Source organism: Mesocricetus auratus, unplaced genomic scaffold (genome assembly GCF_017639785.1).
Source record: "Mesocricetus auratus isolate SY011 unplaced genomic scaffold, BCM_Maur_2.0 Super-Scaffold_6730, whole genome shotgun sequence".
NCBI classification, from domain to species: domain Eukaryota; kingdom Metazoa; phylum Chordata; class Mammalia; order Rodentia; family Cricetidae; genus Mesocricetus; species Mesocricetus auratus.
The window spans coordinates 718,468-740,180 of record NW_024429184.1 but is presented as its reverse complement, the minus strand read 5'-3'; the positions used below and the strand labels follow the sequence as shown (position 1 = coordinate 740,180).

Here is a 21,713-nt window from a genome sequence, read left to right as displayed (position 1 = left end):
AGCTGTGGGGTTGGAATTGGCAGTGCACACAGGGATGGGCAGTGCACACAGGGATAGGCTATCTGACCTGGGCAATGCAGACATACCATTTTCTCACAGTTCTGGAAAGCAGGAAGCCAAAGATCAAGGTGTTGGGATCTGGTGAGGGTTTTCATCTCCATGTGGCAGAAAACAGAAAGGTGGTAAGAATGGAGGCAAGCTGCAGAAGGGCAAATGAGGCCTCTGGTATAAGATTGTTGATGCTGCCGGGCGTTGGTGGTACGGCTTTAATCCCAGCACTGGGGAGGCAGAGGCAGGCAGATCTCTGTGAGTTCAAGGCCAGCCTGGTCTACAGAGCAAGTGCCAGGACTGGCTCCAAAGCTACACAGAAAAACCCAGTCTCGAAAAACCAAACCAAAAACAAAGAAAAAAGAAAAAAAAGAGAAAACTACCATTGTTTTGTGTCTAGTCATGATGTTTACATTACTTTGAACCTGGTACTGTCTCTCTAGGGAGACAAGAGATTTGCATGTTTATCAAAGGACAATTAGAGTCCAAAAACTGCTCTAAATGGAAAATAAAGGCCTTGAAAATGCAGAACTGGGAGAACGACACGGGAAGTGTCTGCAGAGCCTCCTCTGCACCTCATTGCTGCCTAATTCAAATGCCTGCCCTCAGTGAAAGGACATGTATGGCCCCTTGAGGAGGGAGACTTTAGGCATTTTGTTTTTGTTGGGCAGTGTCTCCTGTAGCCTAGCCTGACCTTGAATTGAATATGTAGCTAGGGATGACCTTGAACTTCTGATTCTCCTACCTACCTCAACCTCCCAAGGGCTAGAGCATCACCAGTGTCCTCCATGCACCATCACCCCCAGTTTATGTGGTGCTGGGGCTTGCACCCAGGGTTTAATGGATGCTAGGCAAGCACCCCTCCAAGGGTGTAGGATATTTCTTTACACTATGTGACTGTATGTCACTGTGACTGGTTTAATAAAAAAGTAGACTGGCCTATAGCTAGGCAGGGTAAGGTTAGGTGGGAGAACACCAGACTAAGAGTTCTGGGACAAAGAAAGGGCTGAGTCATGGAGTCACAAGAGTCTTGAGCCAGGTGAGGAAGAAGCAACATGGGAAGCTCATAGATGAAGTAAATGAGCCTCGGATCAGCATATAGATTAATAGAAAATGGTTAAGTTATAAGAGCTAGTTAGCAACAAGCCTAAACTATCCCCTGAGCATTTATAATTAATAATAAGCCTCCCTGTGGTTATTTGGGAACTGGCTGATAGGAAAGGGTTCTTAGAGCTTTGGCTTTGAGTCTGAGGCAGGTTTTCTTGTGTCTACTCCACCCTTATTCTTTATTACTTCCCAGAACTTCTGCTGATTGTCTCCTTTTGCAAAAATAAGGGCATGTTAATGAGTACAAAGAAATAATACAAAAGACAAACTGATGCACACAGTAAGATGTGAGTTGGGAATCTGTATCCATGCTGGCTGTGGAAGTAGATGGTTTCAGTGTTCAGCTTTGAGACAAATATTCCTTGCTGGTCTTTTCTCTTTATTCCTAACATGGAAGGTGGAAGTCTGTGTATGCTCCTGGCTTCTCTTGCAGTTAGATGGCCGTTATAATTCCCACCAATATATTTGCTAATATTTGGACTTTCCCTGTCCCCAAAAGACCTATGAGATAAAGGACTGGCCCCCAAATTCGGCAATAATACAAAGCAGGAGAAACTTTACTGTGCCCAAACTCTGAACCCCCAAATCACCAAGAGACCCGACCTGATAAAAAGCAGAGTCCTTAATTAGTTAATGAATTAACTGTATTAACTCAGGCCCTCCATTCGTCCAACACAGCAGGTAGAGCAAGAAGAGCCTGGAGGGACCATGGGGCAGGGAATATATTGGGGTAGAGCAAGGGGAGTTTCTGGGGTCCACAAGTCTCATGATTGGTGCACTTCCAAGCTTGGGAGATTTGTCCTGTGCTGATTGGTCAACTGCAGCTGCAGCCAGGTTGCTATGGCCTATAGTCCCTCCCAGGAAGGTTGCTACACTCTGCATTCCAGTTACCATAAAGCACACCCAGAGCCCGACAGCTAACTTCTGACTGGTTCTTCGCCACATGGAGGGCAAGGTCAGGCAAGGTCAGTGGCTCAGCACATGTTGCTAATCTCTATTATTTTCTTGCCAGTTCAAATGCTGTTGGACACCTCTAATGAGCTTTCTGTTTCCATTGTTTTTGAACCTTTTTAAATTCCATGACTCCCTGCAATAATCTTCTGATGGTCTATTTGATGCAACATTATTCAATTACTACTTTAACTGTACATTGTTTCATTCTTTGAACATGCACATTGGCTACTGTAAATTGTTTTCCCAATAAATCTGAATAGATTTATAGAGTTCTGGCCTAATTTTTCATTTTGTTTTTTGTTGTTTTCTTAAGACAAGGTTTCTCTGTGCAGTTCTCTGGTTGTCCTGGAACTAGACTATCTCTGTAGACGAGTCTGGCTTTGAACTCACAGAGGTTCGCCTGTGCCTCCCTTCCACCGACCAGCAAGTTCCGCTCTAATTGTTATCAAATAAGCATTAGACAAGCACTCGACATCCTAGAGTTGACTGCAGCACAGAAGGCAGCTCCTTCTTACAGAGACTCAGAATGATTGTTATGGCCTGGTTCTTGTTTTGTTTAGCTTTTGTTCTGTTTTTCCCAAATCATAATCTATGGGCTGACACACTGGAGCTGGAACAGGCAACAGTAGTATGCTTCTCTGAGTGATGTTTTAGTCTGAACCCCTGGTTGGTGGGAAAGGTCATCCCCAAAGGCATTAAACGACTATCATGTCCTATGCCTAGGACTATCATGATATGAATCACTCAAGACTCAAATTATCAGGGATTAAACCAAACTCTTGATACCAGAGTAGCAATGGGAATGTGTAAATTGCAATTAGGATGTAGGGAGGTTGCAAGATAGAAAAATTGCTAATAGGGAAAAAGATATTGTTGAGGGCAAAGTCATACCAACAGCGGGGAATGAGGTGTTTAACTTATTAGTATGCGATTCTAATTGATTGAGGATTTTTCCTAAGACTGAAATCCAAGGATGCCTATTTAAAAAAGAGCTCAAGCTGAACGAGGCTCATATCTGAATCTCAGTGCCAGGGAGGCAGGTGAAAGCTGTAAGTTCCAGGCCAGCCTGGGTGATATAGGAAAGTCATGGCTTTTGGTTGCTGTTGGGGTGGGAGTAGGCTGGAGGGAGAAGGGAAGGCAGTAGGGAAAGGAATACAGATGGGGAAGGAAATAACTCAGAGCACACTGACTCAACTTATCTAGGGGTCTGTAGTGGAGAACAGTTGGGGTCTTTTGAGTTACCTTTATTAACATAAAACCACAACAAAAGCTAATGTAGAAGTGACCAGGACCCCAGAGAAATCATACCCCAAGAAGCTCCATTTCATGAATAGGGTCTAGGCCAAACAATACTTCTACCTCCACCATGCTTGGGATTTAACCTCAGCAACAGAAACATGCAGCAGTCTGAGGGCTGTGATGGGATAAGGAGTGGCTATCCTGGTTCAAACAGGTCCTGCTGGCCTTTCTTACCTTTTTGCAGATGTTCTGGAAAAAGCGTTGGTTTGCCGATTACCCTTAAGACCATTTTCAGAAACTTTGTGCATTTTGTTTTTGTTTGGTAAGGAATTTAACACATTCCTGGTTTTGAGGCCTTCAGACTTGAACAAAGCCTGAGCATGGCCATTCGTGATTGTGTTTGAACTAATTTTCCCCAAATCCGCACTTCATCATCCATCTATCCATCCATGTGACGGTACAGGGTAGCCATCTAGAGTCAACAGGAAACTTCAGAAGGAATTAAACCTGATCTCAGATTTCCAGTCTCAAGAACAGAGGAAACACACACTACTTTTTTTTTTTTTTTTTTTTTTTTTTTTATGAGACAGGGTTTCTCTGTATTGTTTTGGAGGCTGTCGGTCCAGCCCGGCTTCAAACTCACAGAGATCCGCCTGCCTCTGCCTCCCGAGTGCTGTGATTAAAGGCGTGCGCCACCACCGCCCGACCAACACTTCTCTACTCGTTTTTGATGGGGACAGAACCCAGGGCCTTCAACTACATCCCATTCTGCTGTTTATTATTTGAGCCACCCAGTCTGTGATACTGTTATGACAGCCCTAGCAAACAATATGCAGAATATTCTGACATCCTTGGAACTATCCATGTCTGGAAAAACCTATGTATCTGAGAAACACCATGTAAGGAAAATCTGAAGGGACACCATGCAACATTGAGTTGAAGCGGGAGTTTTTTTTTTTTTTTTTTTGGTTTTTCGAGACAGGGTTTCTCTGTGGCTTTGGAGGCTGGGGAGTGTTTTTTTTTATTAAAGAAAAGGGTTCATAAAAAGGGAAAAGGGGAGGGGGAGACCAGTCTCTGGGGACGGGAGGGGGAGAGATAGAGGAACAACAGAGAAAGGGAGAGAAATTAGAGAGAGGGGGATGGTAGGTGGGCAGGGCCCTTTTAAAAGGGAGCATAGTGAATAGGCACAGGTGATGCTCTTTGTGGCAGCAGCTGAGGGCATACATACCCTGTCAGAATTCCAAAGTCAGGCAGTACAGATGCCTAGATACTAATAGAGGTCAGAGTCAATAATTCTAGTGAGTACATGGATCTCGGGGTCCACACACTCTTAAAAAATGCTTGCGCTTTCTTGTTTACCAAATTCCCCAAAGTTAAAAGTAGGCATTTTTATTATTTTTATTTCATGTGCATTGGTGTTTTGCCTGCATGTATATCTGTATGAAAATAGTGGATCCCTGAAACTAAGTTACAGTATGAGCTGCCATGTGGGTGCTGGGAATTGAACCTTGGTGCTCTGGAAGAGGGGCCAGTGAATGCTCTTAAAGAAAGTGTAACAGTAGGCTGAGGTATAGAGCCTGTGTGCCCATTCAGCTGTCTGCATTTCATTGATGATTACAACTTATCAGGTATCAGTCTAGTCTTATTGGCCATGGTATCTTTGACTTCAGAGGCAGTGGTTGGTGGCTGCCAAGGGAAAGGAAGGGAGTATGCCACCAGCTCTTATACATGCAAAACAAATGGCAAGTAATTATAGATCTACTCAACAGAGATCTACTACATACAGGTCTTCTGCACAAGGCCGTGCTCCTCCTACTAAGGGGAAAGAAGTGTGAGGTATATAAAACAATGACTATGAACTGCATTAACTGAGTGACAGAGACAAAGCTTATTCATACAAGTCTTTGCCATCATAAATACAGGAAAATTTCTAAAGAAACACAAGATTGCTTTTTTTTGGGGGGGGAGTATGACAGGAACCAAAATAATTTAGATTATTACAGGAATGAAAATAGTTTACAGAAAACAAACCAACCTCCAGGAATTTACCTTGATTTGCTACTGAGACTAAGTATCTCTGAATATTAAATACATGGTACCAAGAAAATTCTCTTACACAGAATCAATCCAATTAATACACACAATTAAGCAGCAAAACTACAACTTTGCAAGCTGGGGATGTAATTCAGTGGTAAGTACTCACCTAACATGTCAAAGGTTATGAGTGGGTTTAATCCTCAACCACAGTTTTACCATTTTGTAATCCCTAAAAATTCATGAAGCTAGAAAATGATTATCAATGGTTATGCTATCATAAGGCAGGACACATTGTCATCTGTTAAGTATTCTTGCCCCCCAAAAATGAAGGAAGGAGAAAGGCAGGGAAGGAGAGAAACAAAGCCTGAGTGAGTGACCAATTTTCACTGGGAAATCCAGTCAGCAAAATCTAGACAGCGAAGGAAGGCTTTTTTTTACAAGAGCTCAGTTCAACAAACAAAATGCAAAGAAAATAATGAAAAGAAAAGCTGCAGTATTGACAACTGCACTTTAATACAGACTTAAATTGTTTAAAAATAACCCTGGGGGTGGGAAAAAAAGGGAAAGAAATGAAACCACTGTCCAGCAGTTACAGTTGGTGATCAGGGTAGAGAGACTGAATTTGTATTTCAGCAAGCAAGAACTTGCCTAGCAAACAATGTTGGCCTTGGTTCAACCTCAACAAAATAAACAAACACAAATAAAAGAAACCTGGGTGGGAAGGGGGGGAAGTTCATTAGTAGAACACTTGCTTAGTCTGCAAAAGGCTCCACACTGATTACCAGCACAGCTAAGTAACTGCAGTTAGATACTGGGTCCATGGGGCTTTATCATATTATATGTGTATGTGTTTAAGAATCTAAATGACAAGTTAATTAAGCTTCTTACTATAGTCTCCCTGGTATGCTATATAGCTAGGTCGTCTTTCTAGTTTCTCTAGATGGAAATACATTTGGTTAGAGATCAAGAGCCCACCAAGTCAGGTTTACATTGCAAATACAAAGTTAAAATGAGTAGAAATGTACAGTATTCTGATTCTAGCTGGATATAAAACTATTCAGATGTCAAAATTTTACTTGAAAACAAGGTTAGGGAAACTCAACACACACATATATAAGAGTTTCATTGTGAACTTAGTTCATGGCATTTTGAGTTCTTCCTAACGTCTTTGATTTAAGCAACACAGACTTGACTATAGCATTTATTTGATATAGCAATTTCTTAAAATCCCACTAAAGCGTAACACAAAAACACCTAAACCCTAACTGTACAAAGATGCACTGTCAGAAAGTACACATCCCTGAGCAGCTGCTAGAGGTCAGAGGTGACGATACAAACCACTAATTAATCAAACACCAGATACTTTAATTACCTCCCTCACCAAGAAAATTCCAAGGTCCGTTTCTGAACCTGACGCAAACAGTACTCAAGTTCTGTCATTTGTGTGTAGCTTCCTTTGACTGACTGGCATCCCATCTATGAGACTCATCCATGTAGTATATAGTATTTATTTGTATAGCACAGTACAGTTCCATATGTAAATATTCTATCATCCCTTTATCTATAAAGTGTACTTTATAAATCAAATCAGTACCTATACCTTTCTTTTGGTTAAAGACAATCTCTATAAACAGAGGACTTGACATTTGTATTCTCCCAAGATCAAGAATCCTGCAAATTCCATAACCTTAGGCAAAGGCACAGATGCTGAATTAATCTCACAGAGGGCAATTTCTTCCAAAAAGAACTATTAGCACACCTTCACAGAACTTTATCCATTCTTTTCCTGGCTAAGTGTTTCTTTAGACTAGAAGAGTTGGGAATTCTATGATGAAAACCAATGGTTCGGAAATCCAGTAAGTTCTATGAAACCACTAATCTTATCAGTTTAATCTTTAAAAAAAGACAAATTTCCACCCGTTTATGACAACAGAAAAAAAGACGTAGTAATGTCATGCAAAACCTCACCAAAACAAACACAAAACAGTTTTAATACGTTTAGGCATATCTAACCCAGAACCCCCATCCAATTATTAACACACTGCGGATTAAAAGCTAGACCCAGCTTGACTGTGTTCTTACTCCTCCATTATTTGCTCTTCAAATAATGGCATCTGCACAAGAATGGATGCTTTCAAATGGCTTTTCTTTCCTTCCTTTTATTTTTTTATTTTTCAAGACAAGGTTTCTCTGTGTAGACCAGGCCTCAAACCAGAGAGATCTACCTGCCTCTGGAGTGCTGGGACTAAAGAGGGCCACCACTGCCCAGCTCAAATGGCTTATTTCTAGAGTAGAAGTACACCATTGTTACAGAGTATGTATTGCTACATAACAGGATCAGCTAGCTATATGGCAACTCCAGCCCTATGTACTTTGGCAGAACAGTGACCACACCATCATGCAGCTTTGGGACTTTGAAGGCAGAAATTTAAAGGTATTTGACTTATAGTCAGATGGGCTTTATAGCCACTTAAAAGTGTATCTTCCTAAGTCACATGCCTTTAATGCCGACTATTCCAGCACGTAACTGAACTGCTGGCATAAGCAGTCTGTGGTACCCCAAGTAATTCCACTTAACCAGTGCTGTGGGTTGAATTGCGCACATCTATTCTGATTCACACGTTGAAATCTAGCTCCCCAAATCTCAGACTATGCTTGTGTTTAGAGACCGGCCTTTATGTGGGTAAAGCGGGATTGGGTGGGTGGGCCTTAATTATGCCTGTCCTGTTGTTTTGCATCTCCACATGGTACCCAAGTGCTACTTCAATCCCTGCTTCTCCAGTGTCAACACAGCTTGCTGGCCTTATAAGAGATCAGGACACAGACACAAATGAAAGGAAGACTATAGGAAGGCGTAAAAAGACCACAAAGCTACACAGCAAGAAAATTAGTACCAGAAGAAATAAAAACTGCACATGAGGAGAAAGTGTCAAATTCCCATCAGAAGTTGAAAAACAACTTTAATTTTAGGTTCTACTACTGTGAGGGATGAGTTTTTCAAAGAGCAGGGTTTCCTTAAATCTTTACAGCAAACTACTTTGTCAGTTTAAATTTTTTAGCCTTCAGAAAAAACAAAAACAAAAGAACAACACGAAAAACGCTCCTAGCACCTTTTAGCTGTCCCGGAATTCACTCTGTAGACCAGGCTAGCCTTGAACTCACAGACATCTACCTGCCTCTGTCTCCAAGGGCTAGGATTAAAGGTGTGTGTCACCACTGCCCTGCTCTGTTCAGTGTCTTCTAAGTTGGTTTTGGTAGTTCTCAGAAAACCTAAGTGCCCAAGGACCCCCGCTCCCCTGCACTGTTGTAGACCTTCATGTTCATGTTGCTAGCAGGGTTTGGGAATATAAAACCGCAGCACCTACATGCAGCAGACAGCACTTAATGAAGGCAAGGAAAACTGTAATTAACTGAAAACTGAAGTATGGTCTCTTAGTCCTCTCATGCTCCAAAGTGGCATGGTTCCAGTAATAACTCTGCTATGTATGAGTTTCAAGTTTCATTTGGTTACAGGGTTTTTCTTTTACTTTTAAAAAACAAATATGCCCCCTTTGGTTGAAATAATTATGCAGTAAAATTTAAAAAGACAATAAATCTCATGGGTAAGCCAACAATGAGTAGTAGTATAAAATTTTCTATTTTGTTAAAGATAAATCCCCACTTCCTAGAGATCTTTGAGTAAAAGATTTAAAATAGACATAACCACTCAAGACTCCTGAACTCCAATAATACTTCACAGAACTAAGGAGCAAAATGTCTGTCTATAGAAAAGCAATATCTGGCCAGCTAATAACTGTTAACCTTTAACTCAAAGGACACAGGCTTACTGAAGGCCACACTGTATCAAGGTGTATGCAAAGGTAGGGGAGAGGAGGGAGTCTGTGTGTGCAGTAGAGGAGAATATCCCAAAAAGATGGAGTATTTGAAGATCAGAGAAGTGCTTTGCTCCTTCAAATGAGAATTATACAGGAAGAGCAGATGATTTTTTCCCCTTTAAATCCCAGTTGTTAAAGGTGTTTTAAGTATTTGCTATCCAGTATGGTAACTTGAGATGGATGGCCACGGGAAATAAAAGAAAATAAGACATCGTTAGAATTACAGGCAAGACAAGGGGAACCCAAAGCACAGACAAGAACACAGAAAAAATTTAAGAGAGTACAGATGCCATGACATTTATTAAAAGGCATGCTACAATGCTATACTTGTTAGGAAAAGAGACTGAGATTCCAAGAAACAGGTATCAAATATACAAACCGAGGGAAAACGGAATCAATATTGTAGTGTACAGAAGCTTGAATTAACCATGCATTACACAGTTAGAAAATATGGTTTTTAATATTTTCTCCTCTTTGCATTTATAACATAATTCACTTAGACAATCACAGAATCCTTTTCTTCCAATACCACAAACTGTATTACAAATGAAATCTGGTACTGCTGCTTATCAAAATATACAAGACAATCGCTGTTTTCTATAAAACCACTTTATATGTTAACTTGTTCCCAAAACCCTTTTTTTTTTCCTTTTTGGCCTGGTTTAAAAAAATGTTGTTACAAATATTTACAGCATTTTCTTCTGTCAGATGAACATTCTTACAAACAGAAAAAGGGAATTTTATGAACAGACCATGTAAAACACTAGACAATGTTAGAGGCTTCTACCTGTGCTACCCCCCCCACCCCAGATACAGTACTGAAAATGAACATCCATCTTTGTTGTCCCACTCCGTTCTGTTCACAGTAAAATTCCCATTTTCTCTAAGCAGTCTATTCATCAATAGGAAATGGAAAGTCAAGGCCGCTTGCGTTGCATGGGATCTTTCAGAAAAGAGCTCAGGGAAAATGCTTCACAGATGAGTTAAAACCAGAACAGGCAGTCTTTGGTCAGAGCAATGAGGTGACATTTCAATGTATAACTTGGTGTGGTCAGCAATCTTTGTAATTAGTACTTCCTGGATATGGGATGTAGTTTTTAAAGTCTCGGTAACCATAAGTGGTAAGGAAAAAAAAAAAAAAAGACTAGAGTATGATATTCTTAATGACACCAAAAACAACTACTTAAAATACCTGTTCTTACAACTACTACAAACATAACAAAACTCTGTTGACAGTGGTAAGTGGAGTTTGCCATCAGCAGTTTTCAGGCATGACTGTCATCATCACCAAGGTCCCTGTTCTCTGGAGCATGTGCCTCAGCCTGCTAGAGCTAAGGTGACTACTGTAAAGACCAAGGGCAGCTCTGCTCTTCCACCAGTACTGAAAGCAAAAGCATAACTGAGATCTTATTTATTCAGTTATAACTATTTGGTTGTATGACTAGTTTGTGAGACAACAGTGTCTTAAACTGTATAGTACATATTTCCTGAAAATCAAAATACCAATGCTACCTTAGGCTCAAATAGGAAGGTCAATTAAAACTACAGAAGAAGGCACATAAACTTTGGTCCTATTTTGTTTTTCACTTTTACACGCCCCCCCATTAATATTTCTATAATTTTTAAAAAAACAATTCACAAGTACGTGTTAGGATTTGCTCTGAAAAAGACTGCAAACAGTCTTCTACCTTAAAAAACCCTTTAAAAGACAGCCGAGTTATACTTTAAGTTATGTACAATCTAAATTGTGTTTGTTTTAGCACAACAGTGAATATTTGAAATCTGGCAGTTTTATTCTCATTGACAATAGATCAAGACAAAGGAAAAGCTAGGAAAATGCTCTGATCACAGCATGCTTTTTGGTTTTAAAAATAGCAGTACACACTGGATTTTCTAAGAGATAAGTTTGGGCTTTATAAGTGGATTCACTGAGGCACAACAGATCACTGTTTCTGAGTTTGCCATTTTCTTTCCAATAATATTTAATGGAACTAGAACAGAAATTGCATTATAATATATTCAAACACAAATGCTCAGCCCGATGTAATGAAGACTTTAAAAATCGACGCTTTGTGGATTCCTAGGAATTTTTTTTTTTAAGTGGGGGAGATGAGTACACAAGGTCTTATGCAGCAAGGCTGGCATGGAACTTGTTCTGCAGTCCAAGCTGGGTTTAAAATCAAAACCTTAAGGCTACTCCAGTGCTGCGATTACAGTTGTGTGCTACCATGCCTGGCTCATAAGGGCTAACTCCTAAATTTCAACAGGACCCTAATTACCACAGCAGGTAAAAACAAAGAAGGAATTAAAAGACAGCAACTGTGACTCTAAAAATTTCAGTTCAAACACTGCTACATAGAACTGCTTCTAGTATTAAGTCCCGAAGATCTCATGTCATTTTATGGGGATATGGGTAATCCTGAAACTCTAGCAAATTGTCAATTAAGAGAATGCATGATTTGTCTATTCTCATATGTCACAAAACATGTTTTACCAGTACATGGGTTATCCAAACCTCAAAGTAAAACACCTTACTATATAACGCTATTATTAAATGTGTACTGCTATTTCCTAAAGTCCTGAATTTCTATATGCTTTGTAAGTTAGGATACCTTGAAAAGTGATATGACAACACTCCTTAAGATAAAGTAAATTAACACAGCAAGGCATTCTCAAAGATCAACAGCAAAAATAAACCACTGCTTAAAAGATACTGAATAAATGCATGCCAAAATAAAAATACAAAGATCAAATTTTCCACCACCCCAATATTTAAAACTATGCCAACACAAAATACTGAAGACCTCTCTATAAGTCAAACAATAAAGAGCTCAATATGGACAGTATCCATATGCTACAGCTAATTTGAAACATAATCTGATGACTTCAAACATGCTCTTTTAAAGTATATCCTACGTTCCCAAATCTTAATTTTGTTAATTTTGTCAATAAATTAAAATGTACGTAATGTGCATATGTATATATAACATTAAAAGAGTATATGTATGTACATACACTTATTTATACACACACACGCACACATATCTACACAAATCCCTGAAAAGGATTTCAATGTTCTCTCAGATTTAAAGGCCATCCCTACTTCACAATTACATTCAACACTATTATGATTTCCCTTCTGTTATTAATAACTTTTGCTACACTTATGCTGGATGTCATGTGTCATGAATTAATAAGCTACATAGTAGTTCCCAACTCAAAATAAAGGAAGCAATCCAATTTAAAATGTCACTGAAAATTAATATAGTATCTGTGTGAAAAGAAAAAAGCAAATTTGGGGAGACTGATCCAAATTCCCCCTTCCTTTATTCAATATTCAGGTGAAAATATACCTCAAATATTAAGTGGGAAAACACCCAACTATACAATTATCATGCTTATCTATTCAGCCAATACTTAGGTGACCCATCTGAATTGTCCCAACCAAGCATCTCTCTGCATGTTCTACCAACTGTTGAGGGAATTGTGATTTGATTTTGAACAATCTATAATTATCTCTTTAAGCTTCTATTTTCTATAAAATGTTTTTCCTTTCTTTTTTTAAAAAGAAAAATGCACGCCCAAATTAATGGCTGAAAAATAGAAGTCTGAGATACTCTTTAAAAGATGAGATGATCAACTCTGAGAATATTAAAAGTGAAAAGGGGTGGACAAAATTGATCCCTTTGACAAACTCTGTATTGTAAAACCGATTAAGCATTGAAGGAATAATTAACAAAAGCAGTTTCATATTAAAAAGAAACAATTTTACATGAAACAATCAGTGAAGCAACATTAACATGTACTTTACATTCAACCATAAAATTAGGAGGGTCAGAGTATAAAAAATAACCCACTTTCTTATACTTCAAATATGTGGGCATTCAGTAATGAAGTTCCATTAACAAAGAAAATCAAGTTCTCACTTGAGTGCTGAGAAAGAACCAAGTAATCCTGAGACAAATCCTAACAGGTGGTAAAGGTCAGACAGATGCGAACTGAGACAGTTCTGCAGCTTCTACTTTACATAAAGGCTGGAGGCAGCCAGCAGTCACAACAGAGGCCTACAGGTGCACACTGAGTTATTCCCAAACCATTCACCCTTCCCTTATGCCATCATTACACCAAAGCACCAAAAAGTTGAATAAAAACTATTACTTATTGAAATCCACTTAAAATTGCAATGAAAAAAGGGGAGGGAACCCTTAAAATCCGAGACAAGGAAAAAAGTAACAGAATGCTCACCAAGCCCACAATTTATCTTTCTAGATATTTAGATAAAACTCTAATCTATTATATCTTAAGCACATAATAAGGCACATAATAAGAAATTAAGTAAATACACAGTAATTCTGAGTATTAGAGATTATAGTGGTACAAAAAACCCTTGAGATTTTTTTTCTAAAAGAAGACCTTACCAAAAATAACTTTTAAAAAATCTGTCAAACCATATGATAGACCTGAATATTTTCCTTAAGACTGTAAACTTTTTTCTGAAAACAATTATAAAAAAGCAGGATTATTTTTCTTTTAAAATTTTCCAAGATCACATTACATTACTTGACAAATGTCATTTTGAAATTTAAAACATGATTTTTTTCCCTAAAATGATTAATTATTCTGATATTTTAACAGATTCAGGCTGAATTCCACTTCTGTATCCCTGGGGACAATTGCAACACTTTGCTTTTCCAAATAGTCATTGAAAGAGAAGATATACATTATTCAAAGGTGTGTCATACAGTGAAAAAAATCATTGAAAGAAAGCATGCATGTTTATAAACCTGCTTCCAATATAACTCTATGTGGTTATAGATAATAGCTATCAATAGATGCAAATATCTGATATAATTTATAAGTGAACATCATTTTCCACAGGGAAACTTCTGAATCATAAAGTTAAAAACTTGGTTGTAAGTGGTTTAAATTACATCAAGAAATTGTAAAAGTCTAAATTCCTCAAAGTACAAAGGATATTAGAAATGTCATGTAAGGCTGATCTGAGCTCAAACTTAAAGTCTATCCTTTTGAAATCTAATTTAGGGAATTAAATTATTTAAAAAATATTTTCCTGATATTTTTTCCTGAAAGTTATTTTCATAGAAACTGCAGTACAAAGGAAAAGCAAACCTTTGATCATACACTGGTGGGAAAATCAGAGAAAAAAAAGAGCATCTCTTGTTTTAAATGTACTCGAATATCAAACTCCCAAAGAGTTACTTTTGTGAAAGAGGCAGAATTGGTCTTGAGCTGCTTCAGTCTGTGCCCGAAGACTTTACTGAAATTATGGTCCAGTCTAAAATTCACAGAGAGCTCAGATGGTGGACTTTGAGAAGGAAACTCTAAGGTGGTGATTCTCTCCAAGATCATGATTGTGAAGCTCAATAAGGGCCTGGATTGCTTCTTCCACAGACCCCAACTGAATGAGCGCCATCTTACGATCTTTCCTAAGACAAAAGAAATATAAAAGTACTTAGAATTAAATTTGCTTTTAAATCTTCTTCTACCAAAGGACTTTGCTGAACTACTTTAAAAAACTACAAACTATGTTTAATAATGTTAATTACTTCTGAAAGCAAGGACTTACTGAAAGAATTTAAAGGCCTTCACCGAGCATCCAGCTTCTGTAAAAAGGTTCTTCAAATCATCCATTGTAACAGAAGGGCTGCAAAAATAACAGAGTCAACTACATTAGTCTCATCTGCAAGACGATCAAGGGTGAATTCTGATTATCATCAAATCCCAACACTGTTTTCCAAGTCACAAGACAAGTCAGGATTGATACATACATGTTTGGAGATAGTGGAAAGTATGTGAAGGCAAAACAAAAAACAACAACTGTATATATTCTTTCAAATGGTTATTACTCTCACACTATTGGCATACTAACTCTAGTAATGCCAAAACTACTTCCCCAGCTCTGGCTTACCTGCTATAGCCTAGAATTACATACTTTTTATTGCTTTTAAGGTAATTCAGAATGTGTATGCATTAACCAGTTTCTGAGAATATTTACACCTGGGCTATTCTCTCATACTGCACAGAGACGTCCTCTGTAACCCCTGGGATAGTATAGAAATGACAGTATGTGCCAAGAACCGAATCCAGGGTTTTCCACATGACAAATACATGTTCTACCACTGAGCTACATTCCCTGGTACCTCTTTGCCTGCATTTTGTCTACAACCTATGAGACATACTCAGAGAAGATCACTTAGTTGAGCCACATCTACATTCCTGATTATAAGTATGACATAATAAATATTTAATATTATGCTAGGTTTGGGGGTAATGTTACATAGTAATAAATAACTAGCGCAGTGGTCCATCACATAGTTACATGATCAAAGGACAAGCACAACATGAACAATCACTGATTCTTCAGGGAAACAGGATCTGTGCTTACACTATATTCCTTACTCACGTGTATATCAGTTTGAATTAATTATTCTGAGTCTGAGATCTAGCAATACACTAAAAACAAATGACCTTATTTCAAAAACTATTATAAATAAATGGTAAGAAGCAGAACGGTTACCAAACTAGAGCTCTCAGAAGAGTGGAATGGTATTGCTTAAAGGGACAGGTTCAATTTGGATGATAAAAAGACAATGCAGAATAGGAGTGGATAGTAACACAAAAATATGGAGTTTTTAATGTGACTATGCACTGCACTATATAGTTAAAACAGTCAAAATAATCAATATCATTATATAGATTTTAGATTTAAAAAACAAAAAAGGTTGTTATGAAGATAAAATGAGGTGACACCTGTAAAGCACTAGCGTAGAACCTAGAACATGGGAGACAATTCAGAAATACTAATGTTCGTTTTATCATTTATAACTGATGACCAGCTCCTGCCTAATTGCTATATTTAAGGGACAAATAAGCTGAGCATAATGCGAAAGTTTGAAAAACTTTAAGATTAAAAGGACTGGATGTGTAGCTCAATGGTAGAGAACTTGGCGACTGGGTGCAGAGACTAGAAAACAAAACTAAAACAAAAAACCACCAACCAACTAACCAAACACACGCACACGCACGCACACAGACACAGACACAGACACACACACACACCCGTACCTAACAGGCCCATTTAGATAGCTCAGTGATGAGCTGGCACTTTTTATTGTTTGGTTTTTCAAGACAGGGTTTCTTTGTGTAGACCTGACTGTTCTGCAATTCGCTCTGTAGACCAGGCTGGCCTGAAACTCAAAGATATCTACCTGTCTCTGCGTGCACCATCATTCCTTCCTCCCCCTCCCCACCTTTTGGTTTTCGAGACAAGGTTTCTCTGGATAGCTTTGGAGCCTGTCCTGGAACTTCGAAATGTAGACCAGGTGGGCCACCAACTCACAGACATCCACCTGCCTCTGCCTGCCCAGGACTGAGATTAAAGGCTTATTTCACCACTGCCCGGCAGGAATTCATTTCTTAAAGTGACTCCTCCATTTGCCCAGTTGGCATGAGGTTTGATTTTACTGCCTAATTCGGATGAAAAGATTCTCATCAAGCCTAATTGTATACCAGCAGAGAAACTGAGCAGTCAGAACTATTTTGAGAAATTATTTTTCTTTCCTGTTAGCTGAGGTTCTTACAATTATGTTCTAAAATATAACCCATCCATTCCCTTAGTTTTTAAACTGTACACACATAAATATGCAAATACATACTCCCACAACTTCTTTTCCTTTTCATATTTTTTTTGATATTTGGGAATTTCACATGATAACCTCAAAGCACACTCACTTCCCAGTCCTCCTAGATCTGTTGTCAAACCATTGTGACCCGCTCCCCCCCCCCAAAAAAACCAACCAAATAAATAAATAACAAGAAAGCCGGGCATTGATGGTGAACACCTTCAATCTCAGCATGACGGAGGCAGATCTCTGAGTTTGAGGCCAGGCTGGTCTACAGAGAAGAGTTCTGGGACAGACTTCAAAACTACACAGAGAAAACCTGTCTTGAAACCATCCCCCCGCCCTCCAAAAAAAGAAAGGGGAGAGAAAAAAAAAAAAGAAAGAAAGAAAGAAAGAGAGAAAGAAAGAAAGAAAAAGAAAAAACCCCAGCAAGTCCAATTTGTGTTGCCTATATACTTACCCGAGCATAGTCAAACTCCTGGTAGCCAGTCCCTTAAAGAAAACCAAGTCCTTCCCCCATCTGCAGCCCTGCCAGAAGCCAATAACTGTGGACAACTACTTCAGTGTCCTCATCACATTTTTTTTGAATTCTCTTCAATGACTTTCTGTCTAGGCTATTATGGGGGGGAGGGCAACCACAACTTTTAGCACTAGTTCCAAAGCTTCCCCGTTTCATGAGTCACTTTAAAGTTGACAAAAATTGATGTTTGCTTGTCTTTTAATATTAAGGAATTACAATAAGACACTTTCTTTGAAGGGTCAGACACTGAATATCTCATGCTCTGTGTGTGTAAACTATACAATCTCTGTTCTAAGTACAGTTTCTCAAATAGCTTCAAGGCAACAAAGATACTGTGTAAATGAATGAGCACAGTGGTTTTACACCACAGTTACATCTTGTGTTACTTTCTCATGTCACAGAATACATCAGTCAAATTTTTAGACAAATCATTTGATGTTGCTGTATACCTGTGAGTTGTACTTCTCTACAAAGGAGTGGACAAGTGTCCCAAAAGAATATCTACATAAACTTATTTTTATGCCTACTTTAAACAGAAAAGCAACTAATTAAAATTCTTTATTTGAAAATCCCAAATGCTGATAATAATTTCACTTGCAAGGATATGATTAGGGACTGGACAGATGGCTCAGTGGTTAAGAGCACTGGCTAATCTTCCAGAGGATATGGTTCAATTCCCAGAACCCACACAGGAGTTTACAAGGGTCTGTAACAGGGGATCTGACACCTTTATACAGACATACATGAAAGCAAAACACCAATGCACATAAAGAATGAATAAATAAATCATTAAAAAGGATTTTTTAAAAGGGGGTATGATTGGAAATACAGGCTCTTCACAGCATGATAGTACATAAAAGAAGTTTATGCAACCAAAAAAACTATTAATTACTTTTATGACTTCTGCTTCTCCCAAACCACGTATTGTAGATTAATCACCAAAACAACTTATTAGATACATACGGAATGTTGGAAAGATGCAGAGTGGCTGATGGTGGGAAGATATTCTGGAAGTTCTTTGAGCCAGGCTTTTTAAAGCGATGCAGGGGACTATTGCTGAAGTCCTTAGTCAGACCTTGGTCTTCTTGTCCCTCTCTAGGGAGCTGAACTGCTTGGTGTTTGGACAGTGTTGCACGAAGTACTTTTCCATAAAGTCTCTGACCACTTAGATGGTTCATTGCTATTGTATACAAAGAAAATAAGGAAACCTTGAATACTGAGATTCTCTTGTTTGTATGCTTTTTTTTAAATATTGAGATTTTTTAATAATATCTGTTACCGCGCCGGGCGTTGGTGGCGCACGCCTTTAATCCCAGCACTCGGGAGGCAGAGGCAGGCAGATCTCTGTGAGTTCGAGGCCAGGCTGGACCGATAGCCTCCAAAACGGAGAAACCCTGTCTCATAAAACCAAAAAAACAAAAAACAAATAATATCTGTTACCATTTTTTTTTCATTTTGTCATTTACAATTGTAATCAGCTTGAGCTCAGAGGCTGGAGAAATGGCTCATAGGTGAAAGAGAACTTGCTGATTTTTCCAGAAGTCCCATGTTCAGTGCTCAGCATGTACATGTCAACTTCAAGAGATCCAATGCCATCTCTGGCTTCTGCCAGCACTAGGTACACATGTGGCGCACAAATATTCAGACAAAATACTCATGCATATAAAATTCTACAAATTAGCCGGGCGGTGGTAGCGCACACCTTTAATCCCAGCACTTGGGAGGCAGAGGCAGGTGGATCTCTGTAAGTTCCAGACCAGCCTGGTTTACAAAGTGAGTTCTAGGACAGCCTCTAAAGCCACAGAGAAACCCTGTCTCAAAAAAAACAAAAAACAAAACAAAACAAAAAAGATTCTACAAATTAAAAAAAAAAAATACAAGAGTTGGGAGGCAGCAGCACATGCCTTCAATCCCCGCACTCAGGAGACAGAGGAAGGCAGATCTCTGTGAGTTTGAGGCCAGCCTGGTCTATAGAGTTAGTTCCAGGGAAGCCAGGCATGTTGTACAGAAAAACCATGTCTCAAAACTAAGCCAAAGGAAAAAAAAATCCAAGAGCTCATAAGAAGTATTAGATAACTTCCCTTTGTTATAGTAAAAGCAATTAAAAATTAACCTAATCAAATAACATAACTTCTGAGCAGAGTTCTAGGAAACTCCAGACACAGAACACAACAAGGTTTCAAGGAATGGTTATTGACTATATACTTTTGTCTTAAGCAAAGCATTTTTGTAAGACATCTGAGTAGTTATATTTTAGTGGTCAGGGAATGACACTTTCTTGTACCATTACTAGAAAATTTGCCACTTTTCAATTACTCAACAGCTCTAGAAAATCTAACTTAGGAGGAAAAGAATATTCTCATTTCTCTTCAGATCATATAATTTTTCAGCTTTTAAAAGAAAAGTGAAAACCTATACAGACACATGAAACAAGTCATGTTTGTTAGTTTAAAGTGAAAGGAAAGTCCTAGAGTCCAAACTATAAACACTGACAATGTACTGTGTGTTTTAGATAATGAACTTCAGAGGCTCAAGTAAAACAGGTGCAAATGATAAGGAAAACACTATCATAAGGAAGGACTGCTGCAAAATTACATCCCTACTAGTTCTACATTGCTCATTTTGAAGAAAATTTCATATGCAAAATGGACATCAATGTCAGTACCTAGCTGAGCTTGACTCGCGTCTGCCATCTGCACCAAGGCGTTTTCTTTCTTATTAAACATGATCTTCACTCGATGTACATCACCATACACTCCTAATTAAAACAAAACACAAAACACTGCATTAAATACCTGTCTGTAGAGTATTTAGCTTTATCCCTGTATTTACAGGTTTCTTTCTTCTTACTACATACCATCCCGTGATAATTTCATGCATGCTGTCTTAATAAGTTTAATAGCTTTTCATCTCTCAATCTGTTAAAGATATCTTATAAATAATGTCAAATTCAGTATATCTCCAATGAATTGAACCCCTCTTACCTCTTCCTATTTCTAGCATTGAACTGCACTGGCTAAAGATAAAAGGGCAAACTATGGACACAATTGCTAGACTCCGACACCCACTTTTGACATCTTTCTTAAAATCTTTTATTCAATCACCAGCACCTTTGGAATTTATGGCCTAAACAGCCCTCACAATTTTCACATCTTCCATTATCACAACTGTTAAGTTATGAGAATGCTAACTTACCACTGCACTGGAGGATTACCCTAAAACCTTCTAACTCATTTCATCACACCAATTCATTCATTCATTCATTCATTCATTCATTCATTCATTCATTCATTCATTTGTGGTTCCCAGAGTGGGTCCTATATCATAGAAGACAGGTTAGATAATTAATCTGAGTGTGGGAAGACAATAAAAACCAACATGAAAAAAATTACATTTTATGAACTTCCACTCTACAAAAATGAAAGCCAGGAGGGTCTACAATGTAAAAATAATTCTTTCATTTCCCCCTGTATAATGTACTATGAACATATTTCAGTTTCTATAGTATATAAAAGCAGATCTCTGTATAGAAGCAACATCAATATAGTTGTAATTAGTAAGAAAATGGCTATGAAAATCTTCAAAGCAAACAAAGGAGAGATGGTTACTATACCTAAAAAGAGAAATTTTAGCCTAAAGATGAGTTTTAAAACTTAAAACAAACCGGGCGTTGGTGGCGCACGCCTTTAATCCCAGCCCTCGAGAGGCAGAGGCAGGCGGATCTCTGTGAGTTCAAGACCAAGCCTGGTCTACCAAGCGAGTTCCAAGACAGCCTCTAAAACAATACAGAGAAACCCTGTCTGTATACATCTTTGATCTCAGCACTAGGGGGAAGCAGAGGCAGGTGGGTCTCTGAGTTCAAGGCCAGCAAGGCTAACACAGAAAATTCCAGGATAGCCAAGAATATACAGTGAGACCCAGTTTCAAAAACAAAAACAAACAAACAAAAAAACATCCCACAACTAAATAGATACAATTTTTTTCTTCAAGACACGGGAGATTTCCTTTTCTTAATGAAGAGGTATTTTACTCTTAAAGGCAACCTACTCCAGACACAAGGTCATATAAAGATACAGTATTAATTCAATATTGTACAACCATAAATTACATGTGTCACTATTAGCAACATTGACAATGACTAAAGAGAAACATAAGTGGTTTCTTTGGATGATGGAATAATTCTAAAACTGGACTGTGGCAAGCCTGAGAAATTGTGAACACATACAAAAAACCTTGGGCCTGGAGATGGTGCCCAAGAACCCGAGTTTGATCTCCAGGGCCCACAGGGTA

The 21,713-nt window shown here is 38.5% G+C and overlaps 1 protein-coding gene across 5 annotated transcripts in view; it reads right to left on the bottom strand.

Moving 5' to 3' along the window:
- Positions 1-9,531: 9,531 nt before the first annotated feature.
- Ptbp3 (polypyrimidine tract binding protein 3) overlaps positions 9,532-21,713 on the bottom strand; it is a 92,060-nt gene continuing 79,878 nt past the window's right edge. For all 5 annotated transcript variants that reach the window (XM_005085058.4, XM_040737749.1, XM_040737751.1 and 2 more), the window contains 4 exons: positions 20,089-20,181; positions 18,387-18,603; positions 14,848-14,925; positions 9,532-14,707 (listed from right to left, as the gene is read on the bottom strand). In XM_005085058.4, the coding sequence (XP_005085115.3) occupies positions 14,575-14,707; positions 14,848-14,925; positions 18,387-18,603; positions 20,089-20,181 (521 nt within the window). In that variant the 3' untranslated portion in view covers positions 9,532-14,574. The remainder of the gene's footprint in view (positions 14,708-14,847; positions 14,926-18,386; positions 18,604-20,088; positions 20,182-21,713) is intronic.